A 24,267-nucleotide genomic window follows, 5' to 3' on the forward strand; every position below is an offset into this window, starting at 1 on the left:
TTTGTATGAAATATATCATAATTCTATGACAGGGATGAATATGAGGGTTCCAGAGTGCCACAGTGTGAACCCCTTGTGTTTAACAATCGGTCCCACCTTGAATTTACCTTAGACAATCTTACCTTCTTCAGATCTGAGGAAGAGCTCTGAGAGACATAAAAACTTGTATCTACCACTACCAATAGTTGGTCTAATAAAAGATAAAACTTCACATACTTGTGTCTCTCATGTATTTATATATGCATGCAGAGCCAGGTAGTGAATCCATCCAGACAAGAGACTCAATTACTTGATAGATCAAACATACTAGGGTTGATGTGGACTTTGAGCTCCAAAATCACAGCCTTCTACTAGGACCAAGCAGGTCAGGCAATATCTCTTGTGTCCCATATGATTGTTCCAGAGTTTCCCTCTATTTATCAGATGCAGTTATGCCTGTATGTACATGTATAGATTTTCTCTGTGGAAGGAGCTGTTAGAATTATATAAGCATTTAAAATGTTGCTTGATTTTATGTAATCATAAAACATTTCAGCGCCTTTTAAATTGGTCAATTTTCTACTAAATAATTAAAAAAATGAACATGTTCTATCCCTTTTGGTTTTTTCCTCTATTTCTTTTCCCACTTCTTGGATTTTATTTCCACTTTCCTTTTAATTAATATCTTAGTTAATTTTTCTGCTAACTTTTTAAGTGTTTGTTTTCCCTCATTGTTTGTTTTTTTCTTTAATGTTTATTTTTATTCTCTCTCCCTCCTCCCTTTCTTTTCTTGTATTCAGAAATCCCTCAAGACCACAGTACATTAGCCATATATAGGTTCTTTGTCCAGTGTCATCTCTGAAAACTAGATGCCAGTGCTCCTCACTACAATCATGCTGCTGAGAGCCCAGTGAGGGTTCATTGAACTGTATGAACAGGGATGCGGAACTGGTGCTCAGGTGGGCATAGAAAAAGTAGCTGGTGTGGCTTAGTTGGGTATGTGAATGTGGGGAAACAAGTTCATGTTCTGGAAGGGGATAAGAAGTATAGGGCATTGCTGAACAGCTGCACTTTTGATCATCTGCAACCCTGACCCCATTTAAAAGTTTGTGTGTGTGATTTTTTTTCCTGGTTTTTAAGTAGAAGGTATTGAGGGTGCATGTTCAGGACTCAAACTGACAGTGTGGAGGAAGCATTGGTATTCTCATTAGCCTGATATGTTCTCATTAACCCATTACTCAGAAGACAGACAGGCTATCGCATGCTGGACTGTCTGGAATTTCTCCACAGAGTTCTCCATCTCCCAGGTCCCAGTAGCTGCAGGAATGGAGCCATGTGCCCTCTACATAGTCTCCAACTGACAGGTGGATTGTAGTGCAGCAGCTTCTTTTGGTTTAGCTACAGTGCTTGATTTGTGCCAGGGCTGAGCCCTAGCATCATGAGCACTGGTAGGGCTGGAGTACCCAATAGGCAGACTAAGCGCATGCTTAGGGCACTAGCAAAGAAGGAGGCACCAAAAAAAAATGAGATTTTTTTTTTTAAAGATTTGTTATTTGATATTTCAAAAAAAGCATCTAAGTAGTGATCATGGGAAAAATCAGAACTTTGTTAGACTTCCTTACACTCCACTACACACCCTTCCCCCGTTTTTCTGTTCTCTTTTTATTACTTATCCGCACCTAAACCAGGGGGATCTCATACTAAACTAGATCAAAATAATGGGAGGAAATCAGAGACTGTAAGGCCAGGTCTACACTGCGACTTTAAATCGGTTTAATGGCCGATATACCGATTTAACGCTGTATCCGTTCACACGACGTCGTCATTAATATCGAGTTAAACGGCTCCTTAAATCGATTTCGGAACTCCTCCCAAACGAGAGGAGTAGCGCTAAATTCGATAGTGATAACTCGGATTAGGGTTCATGTGGACGGAAATCGACGTTATTGGCCTCCGGGCGGCATCCCAGAGTGCAGCACTGACCGCTCTGGACAGCAATCTGAACTCGGATGCAGCGGGCAGGTAAACAGGAAAAGCCCCGCGAACTTTTGAATTACATTTCCTGCTTGCCCAGCGTGGAGCTCTGATCAGCACGGCTGGCGATGCAGTCTGAAATCGAAAAAGAGCTCCAGCATAGACCGTACGGGAGATACTAGGTCTGATCGCTGTATGGGGAGACAAATCTGTTGTATCCAGCTCCGTTACAGAACACGAAATGCCAAAGCGTTTGAATAAAAAACTCCAGGATACACAGCGCTGCGTGACAAGCGTAACGGGAAGCCAGAGACTCAAATGGACGCTCATGAAGGGAGGGAGGGGGTACTGAGGACTCCAGCTATCCCACAGTCCACAGCAGTCTCTGAAAATTATTTGCATTCTTGGCTGAGCTCCCAATGTCTGTAGGTTCAAACACAGTGTCTGGCGTGGTTCAGGGAACAGCTCCTCAGTTTATTTCCCCCCACCACCACGTGAAAAAAAAAAAAGGGAATGATTGCTGTGCTATGGCGTTTGCTCAATGCACTCCGCGAAAAAGGCGCCAAAGGGTTGTCTGCTGCCTTCACAAAGGGAGGGGTGAGGCTGTACCCAGCACCACCCGGGGCAATGTTTTCTGCCCCATCAGGCACTGTGCTCTCAACACGGAAGTGGGAACTATGGGATAGCTGAGGAACAGCTACCCACAGTGCACTGCTCCTGAAATCGATGGTAGCTTTGGACCGTGGACGCAAACAATCGATTTCGGGATCCCACTGTGGACACGCTAAACCGATTTTATTAGATCTGTTTTGTAATATCGGTTTAAGCTAATTCGAAATAATCGTGCAGTGTAGACGTACCCTAACTGATCATCCTACTCCTGGTGGTAAAACAGACCTTGTTCTAGAAGGTGTGGATGTGTCAGAGACTGAACCTGCTCATGCTGTAAATAATAGGAGAAACGATCCTGGTATGTGGGTTGATTTCAGTAGCGAAGATGTAGCTTACTGGATAGATCCTGAACCAAATGACTGTCAGCACCACGCTGGGTCATTTGAGCAATCATGTCGGACTTTCTGAGTCTGTGTGTGGACAACCGTGCTGGCTAATGCCACCCCGGGGTAGCAGCTGCGGCTAAGTCCATCACTGCGGTGCCCCCCGGCGATCAGAGGACAGGCACCCGGCAGGGCTGACGATGGCCATAGGCTCTGCCAGCGGTCACTGCAGGGGTTCATGTGGTCGAGGCGCCATTGGCGCCCGTGCTGAGGGCAGCTGGGGAGGGTCTGCTCCTGGGAGAGTAGCGGGACAGCAGCAGCTAAGCTGCCCCAGCCTGCAGCGCTGCCCAGCGGGCGGCCCGCCTTGCCAGTCCCCAGTCCGGGTTCCCCCGCGGCTCCGCGCTCCCCCGCCCGGCCGCAGTGAGTCCACCGCGCCTGCAGGGGTCGCTGCCGCGGGAGGCGCGGAGCTGTTCGCTCGGCGGTAGCAGTCGCAGCAGCCGCAGCGTCCGTGGCTGTAGCCGCCTGAGCAGCACCCGCAGGAGAAGCATCCCTGAGCCGCGGCGGCCTCGGTTCCAGCTCCGGCCCCCGCCGCACGATGCCGACCGTGGAGGAGCTTTACCGCAACTACGGGATCCTGGCCGATGCCACCGAGACCGCGGGGCAGGTGGGTCCCGGCCGCGGCCTGCAGGGCCCCGTAAAGCCCCGGGCTCGCGTGCGGCGGCTCCCCGCCAGGGGGAAGCTGCGGGACGCAGGCCTGGAGCGGGCTGCGGGTAGGGAGGCGGCTGGCTGAGGCTGAGGGGGCGGGGATCGGCCTGAGGCTGAGCAGCCTGGCGGGCAGCGGGTTAAGCAAAACAGTAACTGATTAAAATATTGCTCACGCCGCCCAAGTGTCAGCCTGGGCCAGTGGCGTTAGCGGTGAAAGCCTGGCTCCCCCCGCGCCATTTGCTGTTGCTGCAGACCTGGCCTCGTTCAGTCGGAGGGGACTCGACCTTGTATCTGTTACACGCCGCTTTGATTTCAGGCGTAAAAGGGTTTTGTAGCCAGCGTTTCCCCAGGAGGTGGAAGGCCTGACTTCCAGAAGTGCGTAGCGACCACTGCTCCTGGTCCGTTTTAGTGGGAGCTGTGGGTAGCCATCACCTCTGAAAAATCAGTTCCTTGCAGCTCCCTTTTGCTTGTCAGGTCTGCGGCTCTGTTTCAAATGGGGTGTTCTGGAGTTTGAGTTATTAACGCAGTCTCAGAAAACAGACCTGCCTTGATCGGTGTTTGGCCCAGAGAAACCTTGTGGCAGTCATAAAAAGAAAAAAGACATGTCTTGCTTTTTTTAAATTTATTATTGCCATCCAGAACAGGCTGTGTTGGGTAAAGCATCCTTTCTGCAACAGTGAGGAGAGTAGTGTGTTAAAAATAGAATTCAGTTCATTTTCTTTAGAATAAAGTATTCTGATCTTTTTATTCCAGTTATAGTATGTTGTTTGGGAAACTTCTGCTAGCATTTTAAGGTTTCAATTCTGCGTAACTTTACGTAAATAAGTAGAGTTAAGCATGTGCAGAGGAGCTTGCAGGATCTGGGCCTGTGTGCAATGAACAGCTAAGCAGATGTAGGAGTGAAAATGAAAATAGCCAAAGTAAGTAAATGACAGCTGGTGCATAATAATTGAGGGTTTACTGGTCAGAGGGGAAACTTATTTCCAAATATAGAAATTATGTTCAATAGTTTATTTAAAAGACAGGTGGTAGGAACAATATTTGAATAAGACCAATATGATTATTCATCTGTGTACTGCTGTCACTTACAGATGTATAATTTGGAGAGAGAGAGAGATTGCTTGTCCAGTTCTGGCCAGCAATCATCTTTAGGACATGAAAAGCATCTCAGTATAATTTCCTGGCTTGCTAGATTAATTAAAAAAAAAAATGCCTTGGCAAGGCCAGGTGAAAGATCAAATGTCAAACGGCATCTGAGAGAGAAACTAATTATTGTAGTTCTTGTATCTTTTACAATTAATTCCTTCCTGTCTAGATAGTAGGCTTCCAGGTTCTGATCCTGTCATAGAACCCTGATAATCACGTGGAACTCTATCAACTTCATTGTGACCCTGTTTGTGTAAGGGTCTGCTTATGTAGATCTGATTGTAACATTTGGCTCTTAGATGGTATAAATATTTAACATTATTCAGCTAAACAGAAGGTAATTTATTGGTTCAATTGTCAATTAAGGGCCTGATCTCTTACTGAAGTCAGTGGAAATTTTGCCACTGTCTCAAAAGAAGTAAAATACCATAAGCCATTTCCTACCTTATTGGTGGTTTGGACAGTAATTTTTTTCATTAAATGAAGCCTTTATTTTTTGATGAATAATTTTGTTGGTTTGTTTAGTAGTCAGCACAGTTATGTCAAAGCAAATTATGGTCTGGTTAATTTATCATTCATATACATAAACTTTTTGCAAATAGGTTGCTGTATTAATGGTGAAAGTGAAGTGTAACTGAGAGTAAAAAGTCTTTTCTTGGTCCTAGGGAAATCCAAAGTAGATCCTGCTTTATATAGTCCGTCTTTTCTTCTAGCATAAAGATGCTTATCAGGTGATATTGGATGGCGTAAAGGGAGGTGCCAAGGAGAAGAGACTAGCAGCACAGTTTATTCCAAAGTTCTTCAAACATTTCCCTGAGCTGGCTGATTCAGCTATCAATGCTCAACTGGACCTCTGTGAGGATGAAGATGTTTCTGTAAGGATATATGCTGGACATTTTGTAGCAAGCTGCTATATTAAGTCTTATTTTGTGCTCCCTTTTATTCCTTTCCCATTTTGTATAAGTATTTTCTTGCAAAAAATTGGACTTCAGTGTCCATATGTTTCCAAGCATATTATGTCTGTGTGTCGTAAAATTATAATTAAACTAACAATACGTTAGTGCTTTCCTCTTATTTCAGTCAAAACAGTTCTGATCACTTTGGGTGAAATAAGCTGATTCCTACAGATGCATGTCACTTAGCTCATTGATCATGCTTATAATGCAAATAATGTCTGTAGAACACATTGTAATTGGACTCATCTTCTATCACCAGATAAATCTTCCTTGGGTTTCTTTCTTCACTATCCCTTGTGACTCGACTCTTTCTAATTACAGGAAAAAATTCTCTAGCCAGAGACTGAACTAAAAATATTTTTCATATCCCTAACACTTTTTTATATCAAAGTACTTTACATGTATTAAGCCTTACATCTTCTCAGGGAGGTAAGGAAATATTTCTCCCATTTTACATTTACACAATGGAAACATGAGACAAAAAAAAATAAAAAAAAAAATCAGAGACCTGATTTTCCAGCAGTCCTCATCAAGGTCAGACAGGAAGTATCAGCTGTGCTGGGAATAAACTCCAGTATTTCTGACTCTCGTACACTAACAACTAACCAGTCCTTTTCTGTTTTAGCCAATAATACCTATCCAGAAGTGGTCAAAAATGATCAAATAAAGGATGGAAGTTGTATTATTTTTTTATACAAATTTGTTCATGAGGTTTTGATCATTAGTAATTTTTTTTATGTAAGTGTTCAAAGAAATTGTTAAAATGGCATTTGCCCAAAATATTAGGCTCAAGATGAAATCATAGTTATTTTATAATCTCAAATATCTGTTCATAAGACTTCTCCAAACCAACCACAGATGTTGAAGTTTGAGCTGTCACTAGTGTCTGATTAATAGCTGGGGCAGAGACTTTTTGGTATGGAACTAATGGCACAGCAGAGTTAAATAAATCAAAAACCTTGCATGGGTTCTGCAGTTTACATCAGCATATGCAATTCAGAAAATCTGAGTTCAGCATTTAATTCAGGGATGCTACAGGAAGTAAAAGGTAGCAGAAGTCACACACTAAATCATCTTACTCTTTGTTGGCTTAGATATCAAACGTGTTTTTTTTTCTCATTTAGCTGTTTTTCTTCTGAACCTTTTTAGAATCAGTGCAGTCTTACTCTTCCTGTAATTATGTGCTAAGATTTTGACTCTTCTGTTCAGATGATGACAGTATTTCATTTTGACAGATCCGACGCCAGGCAATCAAGGAGCTGCCTCAGTTTGCCACAGGAGATAATCTTCCCCGGGTGGCTGACATACTGACCCAGCTTCTGCAGTCAGGTAACATGTACTGATGATTTCCTTGCCTATTTCCTGCTGCCATGTGCTTCTGTTACATGTATGTTTGTGGCTGGTTTAGTTGAAGAGAGTTACCGTTGTAGAAACTGAATTCTTCCTCTGTTGATTCATTAGCTTGTTATGTAGCAATCTCCCACAGTTGTCTTCATGTCCTGTTTTTGCTCCATTTCTTTTCCCCTGTCATTCACATCTCATATCTGTAGTGCCAATATGCTAGCCTCCAGTTCTGCTGGGAAGTGACTGATTATCTTAACTGTAAGTCATTCTGCATTAAATTATCTCAATATTTTTGTCCAGCTTTCCATGGCCTGGACTACCCTTACCCTCAATACAAGAGCTAATGAACTTTTCATATATTGGTGCCCTGGATCTGTCTTGGATCAAGTGTCCATGGGGATCATTTATTTCCTAAAGGCTCTGAAAGACCAATGGATTTATCTTTTTTGGCACAATTTAAACTTTTGCATTTTCAGTGCACAGTAAATTAAAACATTTAACATCATTCAGTATTTCATATACAATATATATTAGTTTATGTTCAAAAAGAAAACCCCAGTGGCTTTGTAGAGAGCTAAATATTTACTAAATGTTCAGAGTTATTTTGTAAACGCACTATTTTAGTCTCTCCTAGTCAATAAATGGGAAATGTTGCGTTTCAAAAGGAACATGCATTTTGATGCCACTTTGCTGCAGAAACCCTATTTGATACAAAATAAGAGGGAGAGAATTTGCTTCTTATTTGGAAAGCACTGGAGAACTTCAAACTTATTCTAAAGTAAATCCATTAAAAAAAATATATTTATCATTAATATATCAGTTGATATCACTTTGGTTACTACTGGTTTAACCATCTCTTCAGCTAACCAAAATATTTAGTTACGATAATTAATTTACAAAAGTTTGTGACTCTGGTTTTTAAAGCTTTCTATTGGTGAAATTTATTTTTTCATTTCTATTTTGTATCTTCACTGTCAACATGACAGGAAATATTTGTTAAACATTTAAACTCTGCAGTGACTTGCTCTTTGTAACCAGATGTCAGGAGCAGAAACCTTTTTGTATTATGATGGAGTATTCTTTTGACCTTTTATTCTTGCCCTTACTTCAGCATTTCAGAAAGATACGTGACTTTGAATTTTCTCTCCCCCAGATGATTCTGCAGAATTCAACTTGGTGAACAATGCTCTGCTAAGTATATTTAAGATGGATGCTAAAGGTAAAGAACAGACTCTTTTATATATAATGTTTTTATTGTTTAAAGCTCACCAGTCATTGGTAAGTCACAACAAGCGAGATCAGGAATGGTACTTGTATCTGCTGCAGGGCAGTGTAGAATTTTAAGCAAATGTTATTACTTGATGTTCTGTGTCAGATCTTGAGCTGCTTGTCTTATATAAATACAGATCCATTACAACTTTGTAATAGAGTGGCACCCAAAATATGTTATTTGATATGCAAATATACAGGAGGCATGATCTCTCCCTTCAAGAGCTGTGTGTTCTGCTGTGCTGTATGTTTACCTTGTTTCTAAAACTAGTAACTTTAAAATAAGTTCTGGAGCTTTTCCAACTTGGAAAGTAGTTTTCTTCTTACTGTATATCATAATTATAAAATTGTTGAATGGTTTGCGTTAATTGAATTTTGTTTGCATTTCAGGGACACTGGGAGGCTTGTTCAGTCAGATTCTTCAGGGAGAGGATATTGTGAGAGAACGAGCCATCAAGTTCCTCTCTACAAAACTCAAGACCCTGCCTGAGGAGGTGCTAACAAAGGAAGTAGAGGAGCTCATATTAACTGAATCAAAGAAGGTAAGTGTTGTATTTCACTCCAGATTTAGGTTTTGTTAAATCAGCTTTTTTTTCCCTTTTTTTCTTTTTTTTTGGTAATAGAAATGTTTCCAATATATAATTATTTAAAACGCCATGCGCTTTATGGCATGTATACATGATTCTGTGATTACCCTGCTATGTTTGCAACCCAGATGTTACAGCATTATGTTAGCATGTGAATGCGAAAGCAACTATTTTTTCCACTTTTGTTTATAATCTATTTTCATTGTCCAGACTGAGAGAAATGCAAAAATCAAGAAAACCAACCAAACAATAAGAAGTAAATTACATGGTTAAAGTTCTTTCAGTTTTAGGCATTAAGTTTTTGTTAGTAATCTAAGGACACTTGATATTTAAAAATTATTGGCTGAGCAAAGTGAGGTCCTACGCTCAATTTGATGACATTTCTATCTGTGTGACCCTCTAGTTACTTTAACCCAGAGGCATATACAGAGATACTGTATGTTTTCCCATTTTTTAAAATGCAGGAAGCTAAAACTAAACGATTGGATAACAGCGCTATTTACCACCTTAAGTGTAAGAGGAGACGGGTATTGCAAATTGCCTCAATGGGATTCTGTTTTCTGCTTTTATTTTAAGGTCCTTGAAGATGTGACAGGTGAGGAATTTGTCCTTTTCATGAAGATATTATCTGGCTTAAAAAGCTTACAGACAGTGAGCGGGAGGCAGCAACTGGTGGAACTCGTGGCTGAACAAGCTGACCTGGAGCAAACCTTCAATCCATCCGATCCAGATTGTGTGGACAGACTCTTGCAGTGCACTCGACAGGCAGTGCCACTCTTCTCAGTGTGTATTCTTTACTTTTGTATAGTTAGTACCATATTAAAGTTACTGACTAATGTCTTTAACATCATGACTAATTGTGTCAGAGTGATTGCATAGCTGTGACTTATAGTCAGCAGTCTCACTGACCTAAGTCTTACATGTATTATGGACTGATCTGTTCTGGAGAAGTTCCATTCAGATTTGTAAACTTTTGTGTCTTCCCTAAGTTCCTGCTTTCTCACAAATTGAAGAATTTGATGTGAATGATGTCTCAGTCTCCCACTTTTGTTCATCAGCATATGTGGTATTTGTCTTGGTGTGTTAGCTGAGAGAACTGAAATTTTCTTTATTGGTTTTGGAAGATAATCTTACCAACTTGACTCTAGGAGCTCTCTCTCTAATAAACTCCGTGCTCAGCAATTTCTAGGCTTAATTAAGTAAAGATAACTTTCTTCCATGGTTACAGAATGCTTTTAATACCATTCTCTTTGCTCTTTGTTAGCATCTCTGGCAGTTGGGCAGTTCTGTTGCATTGGCTCTGTGTGCCCAGTGTAGTTTTTTAGGAACTACTCTTTCAGAATCAGGGAGAAAACATCACAACTCAACATTATAAGAGGGGTTTGAGAAATGAAGTATGTTCTTGTGGTTAAGGCACTGGATTATATTTGTGGCTGTATCACAGACCTCCTTTGTGATCTTGGTAGATTATTTAATCTCTGAACCCTAGTTCTCCAACTTGCAAAATTGAGAAGCCTCTGAAATTCTAACCCTTGCACTGATTTAACTGTTTTTGATGCATTTCTCCACTCCAGGAGATTTTGACAGCCTATTAAAGGAAAATATGGTGTTTTTCTTTTTATATCTATAGCACAGGAGGAACTGAGCAACTTCTGAGACATCCTGTGTTCAAAAGTTTTGTCAGCTTTTGCCCCAGTCTTGCAAGGGAAAGTCATTAAAAGATAAAGGCAGGATTTAAGGTCATGGGCAGGGACTTCTGGCCAAGTGAAAGCTCCATCTCTCAACTATATCAGACACAGATTACCACTTTGAAAGGAGGCTTCAGCCTAACTTCAGAAATAGATTAATAACTTCTTTTTAAAATACTGACACTTGCACAACCAGAGTAGGATGAGTCCTTGCAAAAGTTCCTGGGTTGTGTGTGTTCTTTTTTTTGCTCAGACTTTGGAATCTTGTACCAATTCCCTCTTTAGACATATAAAAAGTGAATCATTGCCAGGTATACTATTAATTATACGTACCCCATATCCACTGGGCTGACCTAGCACTATCTGCTGTCGAGAGAGAACTGGGTTTGAATCTTAAGCTCACCCTCTTGCTCCATTCTCAGTGAGGGTTAGGAATATTGCAGAGGTGAGAGCACAGAGTCCAATAGACAGATGTTCTACTGATGGATTTAAATTTATATATTGATTAACTCAGTCCATTGCCAGACATATTGCAGTAGTTTAAAGCCTGTTTTCAGGGAAATGGAACTATTATAGATAGGAAAAAATAAGCATATGCAATTTTATCAAAATCCCCTGTAGCCTAGGCACCACTCTTAGCTGGAAGGGCCTATATGTTTTGAGGGGGGAAGTTGGCTAAGGGGTAGCAAAATGATGGTTGTCCATTGGGCAGGGAAGGTGGGATAAATTAAATCAGACTCCTGCAGTAACCTTAGTGTCTTTCTGACCTTTTACAGAAAAATGTTCATTCTACAAGGTTTGTGACTTACTTCTGTGAGCATGTGTTACCAAACCTCAGTTCCCTGACTAGTCCAGTGGAGGGCCTTGATATCCAGTTAGAGGTAAGCTAAGCCTGTTAGAGCTAATAAACCTCAAATATACACAACATAGTGCCTATTCCAGAAGTGAATGTTTCTCTGAAAAGCTCTCTGGGATGGTAAAAACTTCAGTGTGTTTTCCAGCAATGTGCTGGTCTACTCTTCTGTGGCTCTTCCAGTTAATAACGTGAGGAAAAACCACAGCACTGTACCAGCTGATGGAGCTATGTCGAGCAGAATCTTCCTTCTAATGCCTAAGAGTAAATACAGAAAGCAAAACCCTTACCCTAATTAAGAGGAATAATGACTATAGTCATTAGTCATATGGTGATCTCACTGAACTCCCCAAGCTGTTGCTGTTCCTTCACATTGTCTTCCAAATAGCTCCCTCAGAGTTACTACTTTGTCAGCAATGTGCTTATGCTGTGCAAAAAAAACAAACAAAAAGTGAAAAATTTCTGCCTGAAAGATCTTACAAGCTGAAAGACAGATCCAGATAGATAAGATTCACTGAGAACTCATGAGGGAATAACTTGAATACCTTTTTATATTCATTATTTTTATTGTGTCACTTCTTGTGGGTATCATGGAGGGAGTGTAGCTTTAGGAGGACTTAAATGCGTTGAGGAAGGAGGCAGATTGCAGACAGGAGATTCAGACAAACTTAGTCTGGCATTCACTGCACATGTATAAATATTACTGTCACATGTTAATTTTCATTAGTTCTCTACAAATCTCTGCTACTTAAAGCCTGCATTAAAGGTAAAATGTCCCTCACCTGGCATGAGTTGTATTTTATAGACTTTCCAAAATCATGATTGCTGTTTCTGGCAATTGAATGTTGCAATATGCTGAAGAAGCCGTGTTAATGTTGCAATCCACTTTTATTTAAAATTATGCAACCATGTGATTATAACTCTTAGCTTTACCAGGAGCTGTTCTTATTTGTAGGTATTGAAATTACTTGCTGAAATGAGTTCGTTTTGTGGTGACATGGAAAAGTTAGAATCAAACTTGAAGAAGCTTTTTGATAAATTACTGGTAAGGCAGACTTTTGCTCTGATACAATAATAAAAAATGCACTCCTCAAAGTGAGTGACCTTCAGTAGCTTATTACCCATTTATCTTTGGTCCCTTTCTGTTGTAAAGGTGGTTACCCCTGGTTATTCTTCTGTTCAAATAAGTGCAAAGATCTCTTTGCCCACTTTGAATCTCAGTAGCATTGCAGAACTGGATGATTTCTCTACACACCATTTTTGATCTAAGTTGAAGAAAGTAGCATTATTTGTGTTCATATGATCTTAAAATCCATCAGTGCTAGCAGTAGTGGCAGGGCTACCACAGACGCTTACTGGCTCAGAGCACGTGTAGTTGAGATGCTGATAAAAGTGTTGGCAGCTGATCTGCACTGGCCTGCAAACATGATAGTAACATGGAGCTAGTGCAATGAAGGGAGACTCTGTTAGAATTGTCAGAATAGATATGGCCCTATGTAATGTAGCTTAAACTAGTTTTGTTGGAGTCTGTACAAGACTGCAGCAGAGCCTATAGAAAAATGTATCAAAGGGGTAGCCGTGTTAGTCTGGATCTGTAAAAGCAGCAAAGAATCCTGTGGCACCTTGTAGACCAACAGACGTTTTGGAGCATGAGCTTTCGTGGGTGAATACCCACTTCGTCGGATGCATGTAGTGAAATCTCCAGGGGCAGTATTATATGCAAGCAAGAAGCAGGCTAGAGATTAATGAGATTAGTTCAATCAGGGAGGATGAGACTTCTTCTAGCAGCTGAGGTGTGAAAACAAGGGGAGAAACTGGTTTGTAGTTGCAAGCCATTTCACAGTTTTGTTTAATCCTGAGCGATGGTGTCAAATTTGCAGATGAACTGAAGCTCAGCAGTTTCTCTTTGAAGTCTGGTCCTGAGTTTTTTTGCTGCAGGATGGCCACTTAAGGTCTGCTATAGTGTGGCAGGGAGGTTGAAGTGTTCTCCTACAGGTTTTTGTATATTGCCATCCTAGTATCTGATTTTGTTTGGTTCCATTACCCTTTTCCGGTAGAGAACTGTGCCAGTTTGCCTATGTATATAGCAGAGGGCAATTGCTGGCCTTGATGGCATATATTACATTGGTGACGTGCAGCGTAATGAACCGGTGATGGTGTGGCTGATCTGGTTAGGTCCTGTGATTGGTGTCGCTGGTGTAGATATGTGGGCAGAGTTGGCATCGGGTTGTTGCATGGATTGGTTCCTGAACTAGAGTTATTGTGGTGTGCAGTTACTGCGTGAGAATATTGTTTCGATGGCAGGTTGTCTTGTGGGCGAGGACTGGCCTGCCACCCATAGCCTGTGAAAGTGTGGGATCATCGTCTAGGATGGGTGTAGATCTTGATGAATGCGTTTGGAGGGTTTTAGCTGGGGACTGGTATGTGTGGGCCAGTGGAGTCCTGTTGGTTTCTTTCTTGGGTTATGCTTGCAGTTAGAGGCTTCTTGGGTACACACATCTGGCTCTGATTGATTCTGTTTCCTTATTTCCTCGTCGAGTATTTGTTAGTTTTGAGAATGCTGGGTGGAGATTTTGTAGGTGTTGGTCTCTGTCTGCAGGGTTTAGAGCAGATGTGCGTTGACCTCAGTGCTTGGCTGTTAGACGATGGTTATTTCGGATCGTTTTGATAGGGATGTTGTTCCGGGAATGGTCGAAGCTGAGCGCACGAAGGTACGGCCATAGGCGCTGGCGGGTAGGTTTTCGTTAGATTAGGAGTGGTGGGTGTTAATGTGACCATCACTTATTTGCACCATGGTGTCTAGGAAGTGGACCTCCCGTGTAGATTGGTCCAGGCTGAGGTTGATGCGGGGGTGAAAGCTGTTGAAATCGTGGTGGATTTCCACCCCACCATCAGCCTCAGCCTGGACCTGCCCCTGGAAATTTCCACTACATGCATCTGACGAAGTGGGTATTCACCCATGAAAGCTCATGCTCCAAAACGTCTGTTAGTCTACAAGGTGCCACAGGATTCTTTGCTGCTTTTATAGAAAAATGGTCCTCCCTGCAATCCAACAATGCACAGAGTAGTACTAATAAATTAGGTGTTTGCTGGACTGGCTATTTCCAAACACTGACTTTACAGAGGAGTTTTGCACGATCATATATTCAAGAGAAACTGTTAAATAGATTAGACTGCTAACCTGCTTACATGTTTAGCTAACTGATTCGGTAATGCTGTTTATTTCCTATTTTGAAGTTTTAATTTTCATAGCCATGCCCTCTTGTGAATGTGGTTAGATGCAAAGAGTGGAGAAATGGGAACAGGTGAGTGAAAGTGTCTCATTTATCTGTTCTGCTTGGTGTTCATCAGGAGTACATGCCACTCCCTCCAGAGGAAGCAGAGAATGGGGAAAATGCTGGCAATGAAGAGCCCAAGTTGCAGTTCAGCTATGTGGAGTGTTTGTTGTATAGCTTTCATCAGCTGGGGCGAAAGCTTCCAGACTTCCTCACGTCCAAACTCAATGCAGAGAAATTGAAAGACTTCAAAATCAGGTAACGTACGAGAGACTGGAATGATCACTTAGCTGCAGACCTAGCTGGAATGGGCATATTGGAAGTGTCAGTGTAGAATATTATTGATGCTTCCTCTGCTGAACTGTTTGGGTGCGGGAGAAGAATAAATCAGATTAGTAAGTAAAATAATGAACTGGCTGAAAAATGTTTTCAGCATTTATTTAAAAATTAAAAAAAACTCTTGTCCTATCACAATTTTCCTTTTGCTTGTGGTTTTGTGCAGTGTGAAGTTTTGTGCTTGGCTTGCTTGGGGTTCATTAAATACTTACTCTTTTTTCTGTTAGGCTACAGTATTTTGCCCGAGGGTTGCAGGTTTATATACGGCAGCTTCGTCTGGCACTTCAAGGAAAAACAGGTGAAGCCTTAAAAACAGAAGAGGTATGTATTCCCCAGGAACAGTTCTCTTATCGATTCTACAGAAATAGCTATTGCAAAGCATTATAAATGCCAACCTTTTTTGCTTATATGACTAATTGAATGATACTGGGAAATGACTATCACTGTGCTGCTTAAGCCTACTATATGAATGTAGACTGACACTGCATTTCAGGCAAATACTATCAATACAGCTAATAGCAAGTATTTTAGAGGCGAGAAAGTTCTTGTAGTTTGAATAAACTTTGTTTCGTGGTCTGGAAAGTGGCAAATGTTTTCTAGATTTAGTAAGTGCTAGATGGCAGCATGTATGAATGCACCATTCTCTTAACTCTACAGACCCAGATTCAATTCTCATGTGCAAATGAGTTTTAACTCAAATTTGTTGTTAGTATTTCTCAGTACTACAAAAGTACTGAATTAGATCCCATTGGCCATGTCCAGGTTCGGAGTACCAACTGCGTTGCAGGTCAGTAGTCAAGGAAGCTGAAAGAGCTGTGTGAGTGCACAGGGCCGCAGTGCCAGAGGGTGCTGGAAATCAGGACTGAGGTGCACTGATTAGTAGGGAGTGCAGCAGATTGGGACTGAGGCTCATTAGCAGAGTTGTACAGTGGCCAAGCACTAGGACAGTGAGGGCAGCAGATAAGATTGAATTGGTTTAGCAGAGCTGCGGTGGGAAGCTGGCATAGTACATCATTGTACTGTTGCTTGTCTCTAACCAGTGCTGTTAGTCACTTTCGGGAGCATTAGCCTTAATTTTTTTTTTATTTTTTTTTTTAAATAAAGGCAGTTTGCCAACACTTTGTACCAGAAAGCAACGTTCAGTGTCCTGGGCTTGTTAATGTGACAGTCTTGCAGTTGTCTATGCAGTTAAGTCTCCCATCTATTGCAGTACCAAGCATGGATTTCAGAAGCAATGTTACTCCACATACAACAAACCAGTGGTGTTAGCTTCCTAAGTCAGTATCTGATTATTCGGTAGTTATGCCTGATCCTGGCCAGTCTTCCTTGCATATTGAAACAAGACAGTGACGGAGAGTTTTCTGCAAAAGGTTTTTGCTGGGCTGCTACAGTTGAACATCCCTTAGTTCTTGCATTTGCTTCAGTTACGCTCTCTTGTCTGGGTTTGTATTGCAAGCCTGAATGGGTGGCAGATAGATACATGGAGTGGTTGCATGCCTGGCAGTGTAATCTATCCAGATGCCATTTCTGGAGATGAGGGACAGTTCTAAGCCACAACCACATGCAGCTAGATGCAACAGGTCACAGTTGATCTTTGGTTTTCAGATTATAGTAGTGTTTTGTTCACCCACAGATTGTCTGTTTGGCCTAGTTACATGCCATACATTTCATTTTGAATGAGACTGCTAAATGTATTGAACAAAGAATGGCAGGAAATTGGAGATCCTGGAATTCTATAGCCAACTGAATTTCATTAAATGCAAAATTACTGAGAACTAAAAATTGTAACAGCTAAGTCATTTATAGAAATGTACCATAGATCTCTCATCAAGGCCATAGAAACTTATTAGGAAGTGTGCAGTAAAATTCCAATACTTCTGTCTTCACTTAATGCATCTGATGTAATCTCAAATTACTAAAATAGCTGGAATTAAAATTGCTGTATTTTCCCCCTTTTGCAGAACAAAATTAAAGTGGTTGCCTTGAAAATAACTAATAACATCAATGTTTTAATCAAGGTAAGCCTTAAATCTTCTGTTATGTCTAAGTATGGAACAGGTCTGTAATAGAAGGATCTCTAAAAAGGAAGGCTCAGGAACATAGAGCTATTGAGAAATTTCCCAGATGGGGATCAAATTTTATTGTCAAGACACTGCACTGTCATCTCTACCATTCAATAAATCAAATTCAGCATTGGCACTACGTTAAACTTCTTCCCTTAAGTTTTTGTTAATTTCCTGGTCTGAGGAGATGAGTGCTCCCCTGCTGTCATGCAAGTACATTTCCTTTGTGAACTCTGTGGAGCTACATGTTAGCAACTAACAATGGAAATTATTAAACAAAAAATTTATTGAATTGAAAGTAACAGTGACTGGGTGACTGAAATCCATTTCAGTACTCTACCTGCTCACGGTATAAAGTTTGTGGCATCATTATCAAGACATCCAGCGACCTTGAATTGGGTGGATTATCCTGCTGAGGAGCTGGAATTTTAAGTTTTGCAGCCCTTTGTTTGTTTGTAGGCCAGTATATTGATGATTCAGTATCATGAGGGGAAAATTTACTTTAAAAAACACTATAATGGGTCAGTTGTCCTTTGCAGTGTCATTTTGATCAGAAATTTGGGCCAATTGTACTATAACGATGTTCAGTTTAAAATTTACTTGCTGTGTCTGATTTCAACAGGTTTGATGGAGTTTACAGTATATGTAAGCATAAAAGCAAGTTAAGGATTGAGCAAGTCTTGCCTCGTAACATTCCATTCTTTGGTATCTATACTCAGAAATATATCCCTGAAATGTTGACTTGAGGTTTAATGTAATGTTTTTAAAGCAAATTGTTTTGATTATACTTTCCCTTCAAAGTTCCTACCATGGCATTCTAGTGTGAGCCAATTCTTGCTCATTCCCATGCTGCTGCTTAGCACCGTTGTGGAGATAGCAGAGATCCAAACAGGAGCCATTGTAATTCATTGTAGTAATGTACAGTACACGTTAAGGTATTGTGCAGAATCATAGCATGAGATACTTCTGTTAATACAAAATTAGAATTTCATATTAGAGTGCATGGAATAAAGTCGCTGAACTTTTTAAGTGGTTCATCCAGGTAATTCTTGTTGCTGGATCATAGGACTTAAGTCATCTTTGGTTTTTAAGAGCTTGTTTGAAGGAGGTTGAGGGAAATAGGGAAGTATGATTAATAGACTCATAGATAAGATTATGTAGTGTTATTGGCGTGGACTTCATTTTATGGTAAAATGTCCACAATTTTGTTTCTTTAGGACCTTTTTCACATTCCCCCTTCTTACAAAAGCACAGTTACGCTGTCCTGGAAACCTGTACAGAAGGCTGACGCAGGGTAAGAGTTACCAGGAAATCTTGCTTAATGTGATGTTATTACATACATATATCGTGGAATCTTTATTTTGTGATGTCCAATAACTTGTCAGTGTGTGTGTTGTTCAGCACGAGCTATAAAACAAAGATTTGCATGCAAAAAGCTTAGATAGAATTAAGGTTACAGCTGCATGATAGTACCTTGTAGTCATTGTGCATAAGTGATAGTCTCAGGATCCAGTTTGCCACACTGTGAGCCACATAGCAGCTCTAGTTGTTGGCGAATGGTATAAGGTGTCAAGACTTGCTGGGATGATACAGTAGATAATTTAATCAAAATGAGGATCAGTCTTTTAGGAAGGCTCTACAATACCATTTTCCATTAACTGCTCTGCTGGCTTATAAACACTAATCAGTGGGGCTGAGCATACTGTGTCTGTACTTATTACGTTGGGGATAGTGCAACATCTTTCAAAGACCTTTTTATATTTTCTTGCGTTTGTAGTCAAAAAAGAACTAGTGAAGATACAACCTCAAGTTCACCACCGAAGAAGGCTCCAGCAGGACCAAAAAGGGATGCCAGGCAAATATACAACCCACCCAGTGGGAAATACAGTAGCAATCTGGGCAGCTTTTCTTATGGTGAGTTGGAGAGTTTGGAAGAACCTTGCAGTGTGAATTATACCCCTCTGGGAAGGATGTCAGTTAAGCAAGTTCCTTTCCAGATCCTCACACGATCCAGAATTTGCTGTCATGATTTTTCCATGTAATAGTATCTATATATTTTTTTTAATCACTGGTCTAGTAATAAGATAAGTTTACCAGCCTAATAACTAAGCAACTTCGCAACATAATTTTAGCAGCCACTCGCCTCTTGCAGATCTGGGGATTAAATTGTTTGAAAGCTAAAATTCCACATTATATTATTATTTAAAATAATGTTCTGTTATCTTCAATATTGTAATTTTTGTCATCACCAATTTTAGACATGGTAGGCGGACCTTTAGGACTACAGGCTGTTTTAACTTTTAATATCATTTTAGAAATTATAGCTGGTAATGATTCTATTAATCTAATTTGTCCCCGTGTTAGTGCAGGATCCGCTGAGGATGGTGAACTTTGAGTTCCTCATTCAAATATGTCTAATTTTAAATATCCAAAGTTCTGTCCTTCCCTTTGTAAAGTTAAGCTTAATGTAATTTTAAAGGCTCAATATTAATAACTATTACAAAGGGAGATAAAAATAGTAGGGGTCTAAAACATTTTGATGTATTAAGGCTTCCACTGGGATCAGACTCTAGATAACGGAAGCCTGAGAAATCTTGAGACACTGTGGTTCTTCCAGTGAGGTCAAACTTACTCTTAACAGAGCTAAATGAAAAACTGACTCCAACATACAAACAGTTCATTTATGTCTTCTGGTTCTTCCAGTGGCGTTGGAGCCTTAAACTGAAAACATTAAGGTACCAATACAGCAAAACACTTAAATATATACTTAATTTGAAGTAGGTGATAAGTCCCATTTGAAGTCAGTGTTTGAGATATGTTATGATGGATAGGCAATAAAAACTCTTAATAAAACTGATAGAGAACCTTTCAAACCAATATACTATAGTCTTGTCAGAAGGTTTTAAGTACTGTTGCATAGATGGGGTTAGCCCAGGTAATTGTACCTAAAATAATAGAACAACTGTAACAGGCATGATATTATTGCAATTTCATTTTTAATCTGCTATTCAAATACCAGAGACCTGTATTAGATAAAAGTTTGCATTTATTTTCAGAGCAGAGAGGTGGTTTCCGGGGTGGCCGAGGGAGAGGCTGGGGAGGACGAGGTAATCGCAGTCGAGGAAGAATCTACTGAACAGACCATTGCATTCTCCAGAGCCATTATGGGGTAAAACACCGGTAAAAGTGAAAGTAGTGCTCATCAAAGGATTGCCTGGAGTACTGTATCCCTTCAAGGACTGCCTTCTGCTAAAGACTGACTTAAATGTTCTTTATACCTTTGTATGTATGATCTACTTTTCTAACGGACTACAAACTTGTCCATAGTGAAACTACAACTGTATTTTTGGATGATTAGTCAGCAATTTTGAGTTATTTTAGAAGTGTCTTCAGGGTTTATTCAGAATTGGAAAACAGCATAGATGTTTTATCTGAAACTACATCTTGACAGTTTGTATATTAACCTAAAAATCAGCTATTACTCAACTAAAACTATATTGTAGTTGAGTTTATATATAAAATAATGGACAGGAAAGGGATGACTACAAAGGTACACGTCCATTAAGATTGACAGCTGCAGTAATCCTTTCCTCATCTGTAACAGTATCTTGCAATATGTGGAGAAGAGTACCATTATTAAATTACCATTTATTTACTCTTTATAACAGAATCGTTGACTATTCAGACAAATGCTGGATTATTAAAGTCTGTAACGTGGAAACACACATTTTTGCTTGTAGCATGAAGCAATCATTTAACTTAAAGTTGTGGAGAATGTGATGTTTTTGTTTTTGTACAAATTACTCTTCTCCCTAAATTGTAATGCAAAAGTGGTGTTTTGCAAATGGGTTTTTAATGTTCAGTATGAATATGTATGCATATGTCATGAAATTCAGTAAAACAGGTTTAAAAAAAAAAACAACTAGAAGTACTTTAGGGGTGGGAAAAGTCAGATGCAGTGATTAAGCTTCATAGATAGGAGTTGGACAGCAGCAGTGGCCTGGCTCTTTCCTGTGCGTTTGAAGATTTCTGAGGTGGTTGGCACTTGAAATTTTTTTTTAAATAATACCAACTGCATTTTAAAAATACACAAATAAAATGGGTACCGCTGAAAAAAATCCAGCTATGTTTGATTCAGGTGGAGAATTAAAGTCTCCGTACTAGTTTGTTCTTCATGGTAACCTAAGATTTTGATTTAACAGTGGACACCCAGTACATACAACTTTATTTAAGAGCAGATATGGCACAGAAGTTTGGTCGTCGTCCTCTCCACCCCCCAACTTATTTTCACCACTTTTTTTTACTTTCTCCTCAGGTCATTTTTAAAAGATTGAACATAGTAAAAGGTGTGGTTATAGTGAAAAAGAGAAGTTGTGGTGAAGGAAGAAATATTAACAAATTCTGTTGACATAAAATAGCTTAGGCTTTAGAGTGTTGAAGATTTCCCTAACTTTTATTTTCAACATTTTGATGACTGTACCCCAAACCAAATGCCTAAAAGTAATGTTTTCCTACTAGTTTCATGTGTATTTGTGAGGAATAGCTTGTGAATCTGACACAGGTGTCTTCATTAACATTCTCTGATATTTATCACTGCAATCTGAGGAACGCAGCATTTGCATTTCTGGAAATGGTGCAAGATCCTGTAGAAAACTGGCCCTTTAAAAAAAAAAAAAAAAAGCCAGAACGGGAAAACTACAGAAGCTGTCTCCTAACTTGATTTTTGTGTAGCTTTGGAACAGTGATGGTAAACTTTGGACATTCCATAAGCACTTGAGTTGAACTTACTTTACTGATTACAAGACACTTGCTAAATTCAGATGTTCAGTAAGAAACTGAGCAATTAAACTTCAGCTTTCAAATACAAATTGACATGATCAAAATGTCATTTTGAAAATAGGCATGGGATCAATGTTATATTTCCAGGTGAAAATTCAGCATGTTGCACATAGGGCAATAATTTGTATTATTTGAAGATTTCTTAACGATTTTCAAAGCCTATTTGTAAGCACATTTATATTCTAATCACTGGATGCAAACAGCTTCTTTGCTCAATGAAGTTTGAATGAGAACTTCTGAGACATCTTTTTCAGACATGGTGTGCAGCTTCAGCAAAGTTCTTGCTGCCTCAGAAATAGCTAGTTCCCCCCTCCTTTCATTCTCAATTTCTGATTCAGTGAATTCTTTTGGAGACACCTGTTCACCACCTTGTTCAACTGTAAACGTTCCCTTATGCTTTTGGAATAAATTCATTTTGTAATTTTGTTTTGAGTGGCTTACTGTTTCATGATTACTGTAGTTTTAAACAGTTTCATACTTCAAGACCATTTTATGATGGCTCGCTAATGGGACATTACAGTATCTTACAACTTTCTAATGGCTTTCATTCCGATAGGATCTTCTTGATTATTTCACAAATATATAGAATTAATAGTTTAATCTACAAATTAGAAGCAGCCACCATTAAGACAATGTTATAGCTATTTAACTCTCTAAATCAACACTACAAGCAAAGTTTCAGATAGGAAATGAAAGATACACCTCTAATAGAAATAGCATGAGTTTAGGTCAGTTGAATGCAATGACCAAGTAAACCTAGATCGTCACTGACTGGTGTTTAGCCAACCCGTTCTTAAAAACCTCCAATTGTGAGGATTCTACAGTCTCCCTTGGAATCCTATTCCAGAGCTTAACTACCCTTATAGTTAGAAAGTTTTTCCTAATATATAGCCTAAATCTCCCTTGCTGCAGATTAAACCCATTATTTATTGTCCTACCTTCAGTGAACATGGAGGACAATTGATCACCATGCTCTTTATAACAGTCCTTAGCATGTTTGAAGATTTATTGGGTTCCCACTCAGTCCTCTTTTTATCAAGACTAAACACACCTAGCTTTTTTTTTTTTTTAATCTTTCCTCCTAGGTCAGATTTTCTAAAGCTATCATTTCTGTTGATGTCCTATGGATCTAATTTGTCCATATCTTTCCTAAAATACAGCATCCAGAATTGGACACAGTATTCCAGCTGAGGCCTTCCCAGTGTCAAGCAGAGTGGGAGAATGATCTCCTGTCTCTTACTGACAAAACTGTTAATACACCCCAGAATATTAGCTTTTTTTGCATCTGCATTATATTGACTCATTCGATTTGTGATCCACTATAATTTCCAGATCCTTCTCAGCAGTATTAGCATCTAGCTAGTTATTCCTCATGTAGCTGTGCATTTGATTTTTTCATTCCTAAGTCAAGTTCTTTGCAGTTACCTTTATTTAGGTGGGATGCCAGTATGAACATATCTTGCTTGGGAAAAGTGGTGTATAACATTGTAGACCCAAACTCCCATTGGCAGTGACTAGATTCATTAGCAGCTAGAAACTATTGAAATGAGTTTACTTTCTACTCTCTGCCTCATTTTGTTTGGTGGAATTTGCTAGGCCTGAAAATCCTATCAAGTAGTCAGACTTCCAGGAAGCATGTCTCCACTTTAGAAGAATTTTAAGCCCATATGTTGATTTGGACTTAGCCTCTGTGAGCACATTCATATGGCTTCCAAGTTCCAAGCTTTGCTATAATTCTATATACCTATGGCTGATGTTGCTTTCTTAAAAAGAAAACTACCTTAAATTGATTCAGATTAAAACAACCTGTCTGTTCAGCAACACAGGCTTGCTGAGACATCATTGCTGTGTTTTGTTGTTTTCTCTGGTTTCCAGATGCTTGTAGGGTCAAATTTAAGGTTTCAGACGACCTCAGGCTACTGTCCTACTGTTCAAAAGTCTGAATCAAACAGAAGTACCTTCAGAGCAAGGAAGTATGTCAAGTTTCCTGCATTCCAGAAAAGTTCAGTAAAGAAATCATGGGGAAGGTTCGATGACATTGGGTACTCCTGCCAGTCAGCCACACAATACCTTCAGAAAGTGCACTGTTGAGCATGGCATGGCTTAGAATGCTTGAATGTGTTCTGTTACTACTGTGACGAGAGATAGGGAGTGGGAGAGATTTGGATTTTTCATGTAGTTCAAAGGCAAAGTTCAGTTTCCTTCTGAGAAGACCAGCAATGGTTTAATGTTTCCATTCAACCCAGAAAAGGTGGTGT

At 39.9% G+C, this 24,267-nt stretch overlaps 1 protein-coding gene across 1 annotated transcript; it reads left to right on the forward strand.

Annotated features, from left to right (window-relative positions):
- Positions 1-3,387: 3,387 nt before the first annotated feature.
- API5 (apoptosis inhibitor 5) lies at positions 3,388-22,435 on the forward strand. The gene is made up of 14 exons (XM_032790402.2): positions 3,388-3,612; positions 5,513-5,674; positions 6,991-7,084; positions 8,253-8,318; positions 8,759-8,910; positions 9,532-9,738; positions 11,420-11,524; positions 12,452-12,541; positions 14,848-15,029; positions 15,335-15,428; positions 17,069-17,125; positions 18,388-18,464; positions 18,948-19,084; positions 20,227-22,435. The coding sequence occupies exons 1-14, from the start codon at positions 3,544-3,546 to the stop codon at positions 20,304-20,306; spliced, it is 1,572 nt and encodes a 523-aa protein (XP_032646293.1). The 5' UTR covers positions 3,388-3,543; the 3' UTR covers positions 20,307-22,435.
- The last annotated feature ends 1,832 nt before the right edge of the window (positions 22,436-24,267 follow it).

Source organism: Chelonoidis abingdonii, chromosome 4, assembly GCF_003597395.2.
Source record: "Chelonoidis abingdonii isolate Lonesome George chromosome 4, CheloAbing_2.0, whole genome shotgun sequence".
Lineage (NCBI taxonomy): Eukaryota > Metazoa > Chordata > Testudines > Testudinidae > Chelonoidis > Chelonoidis abingdonii.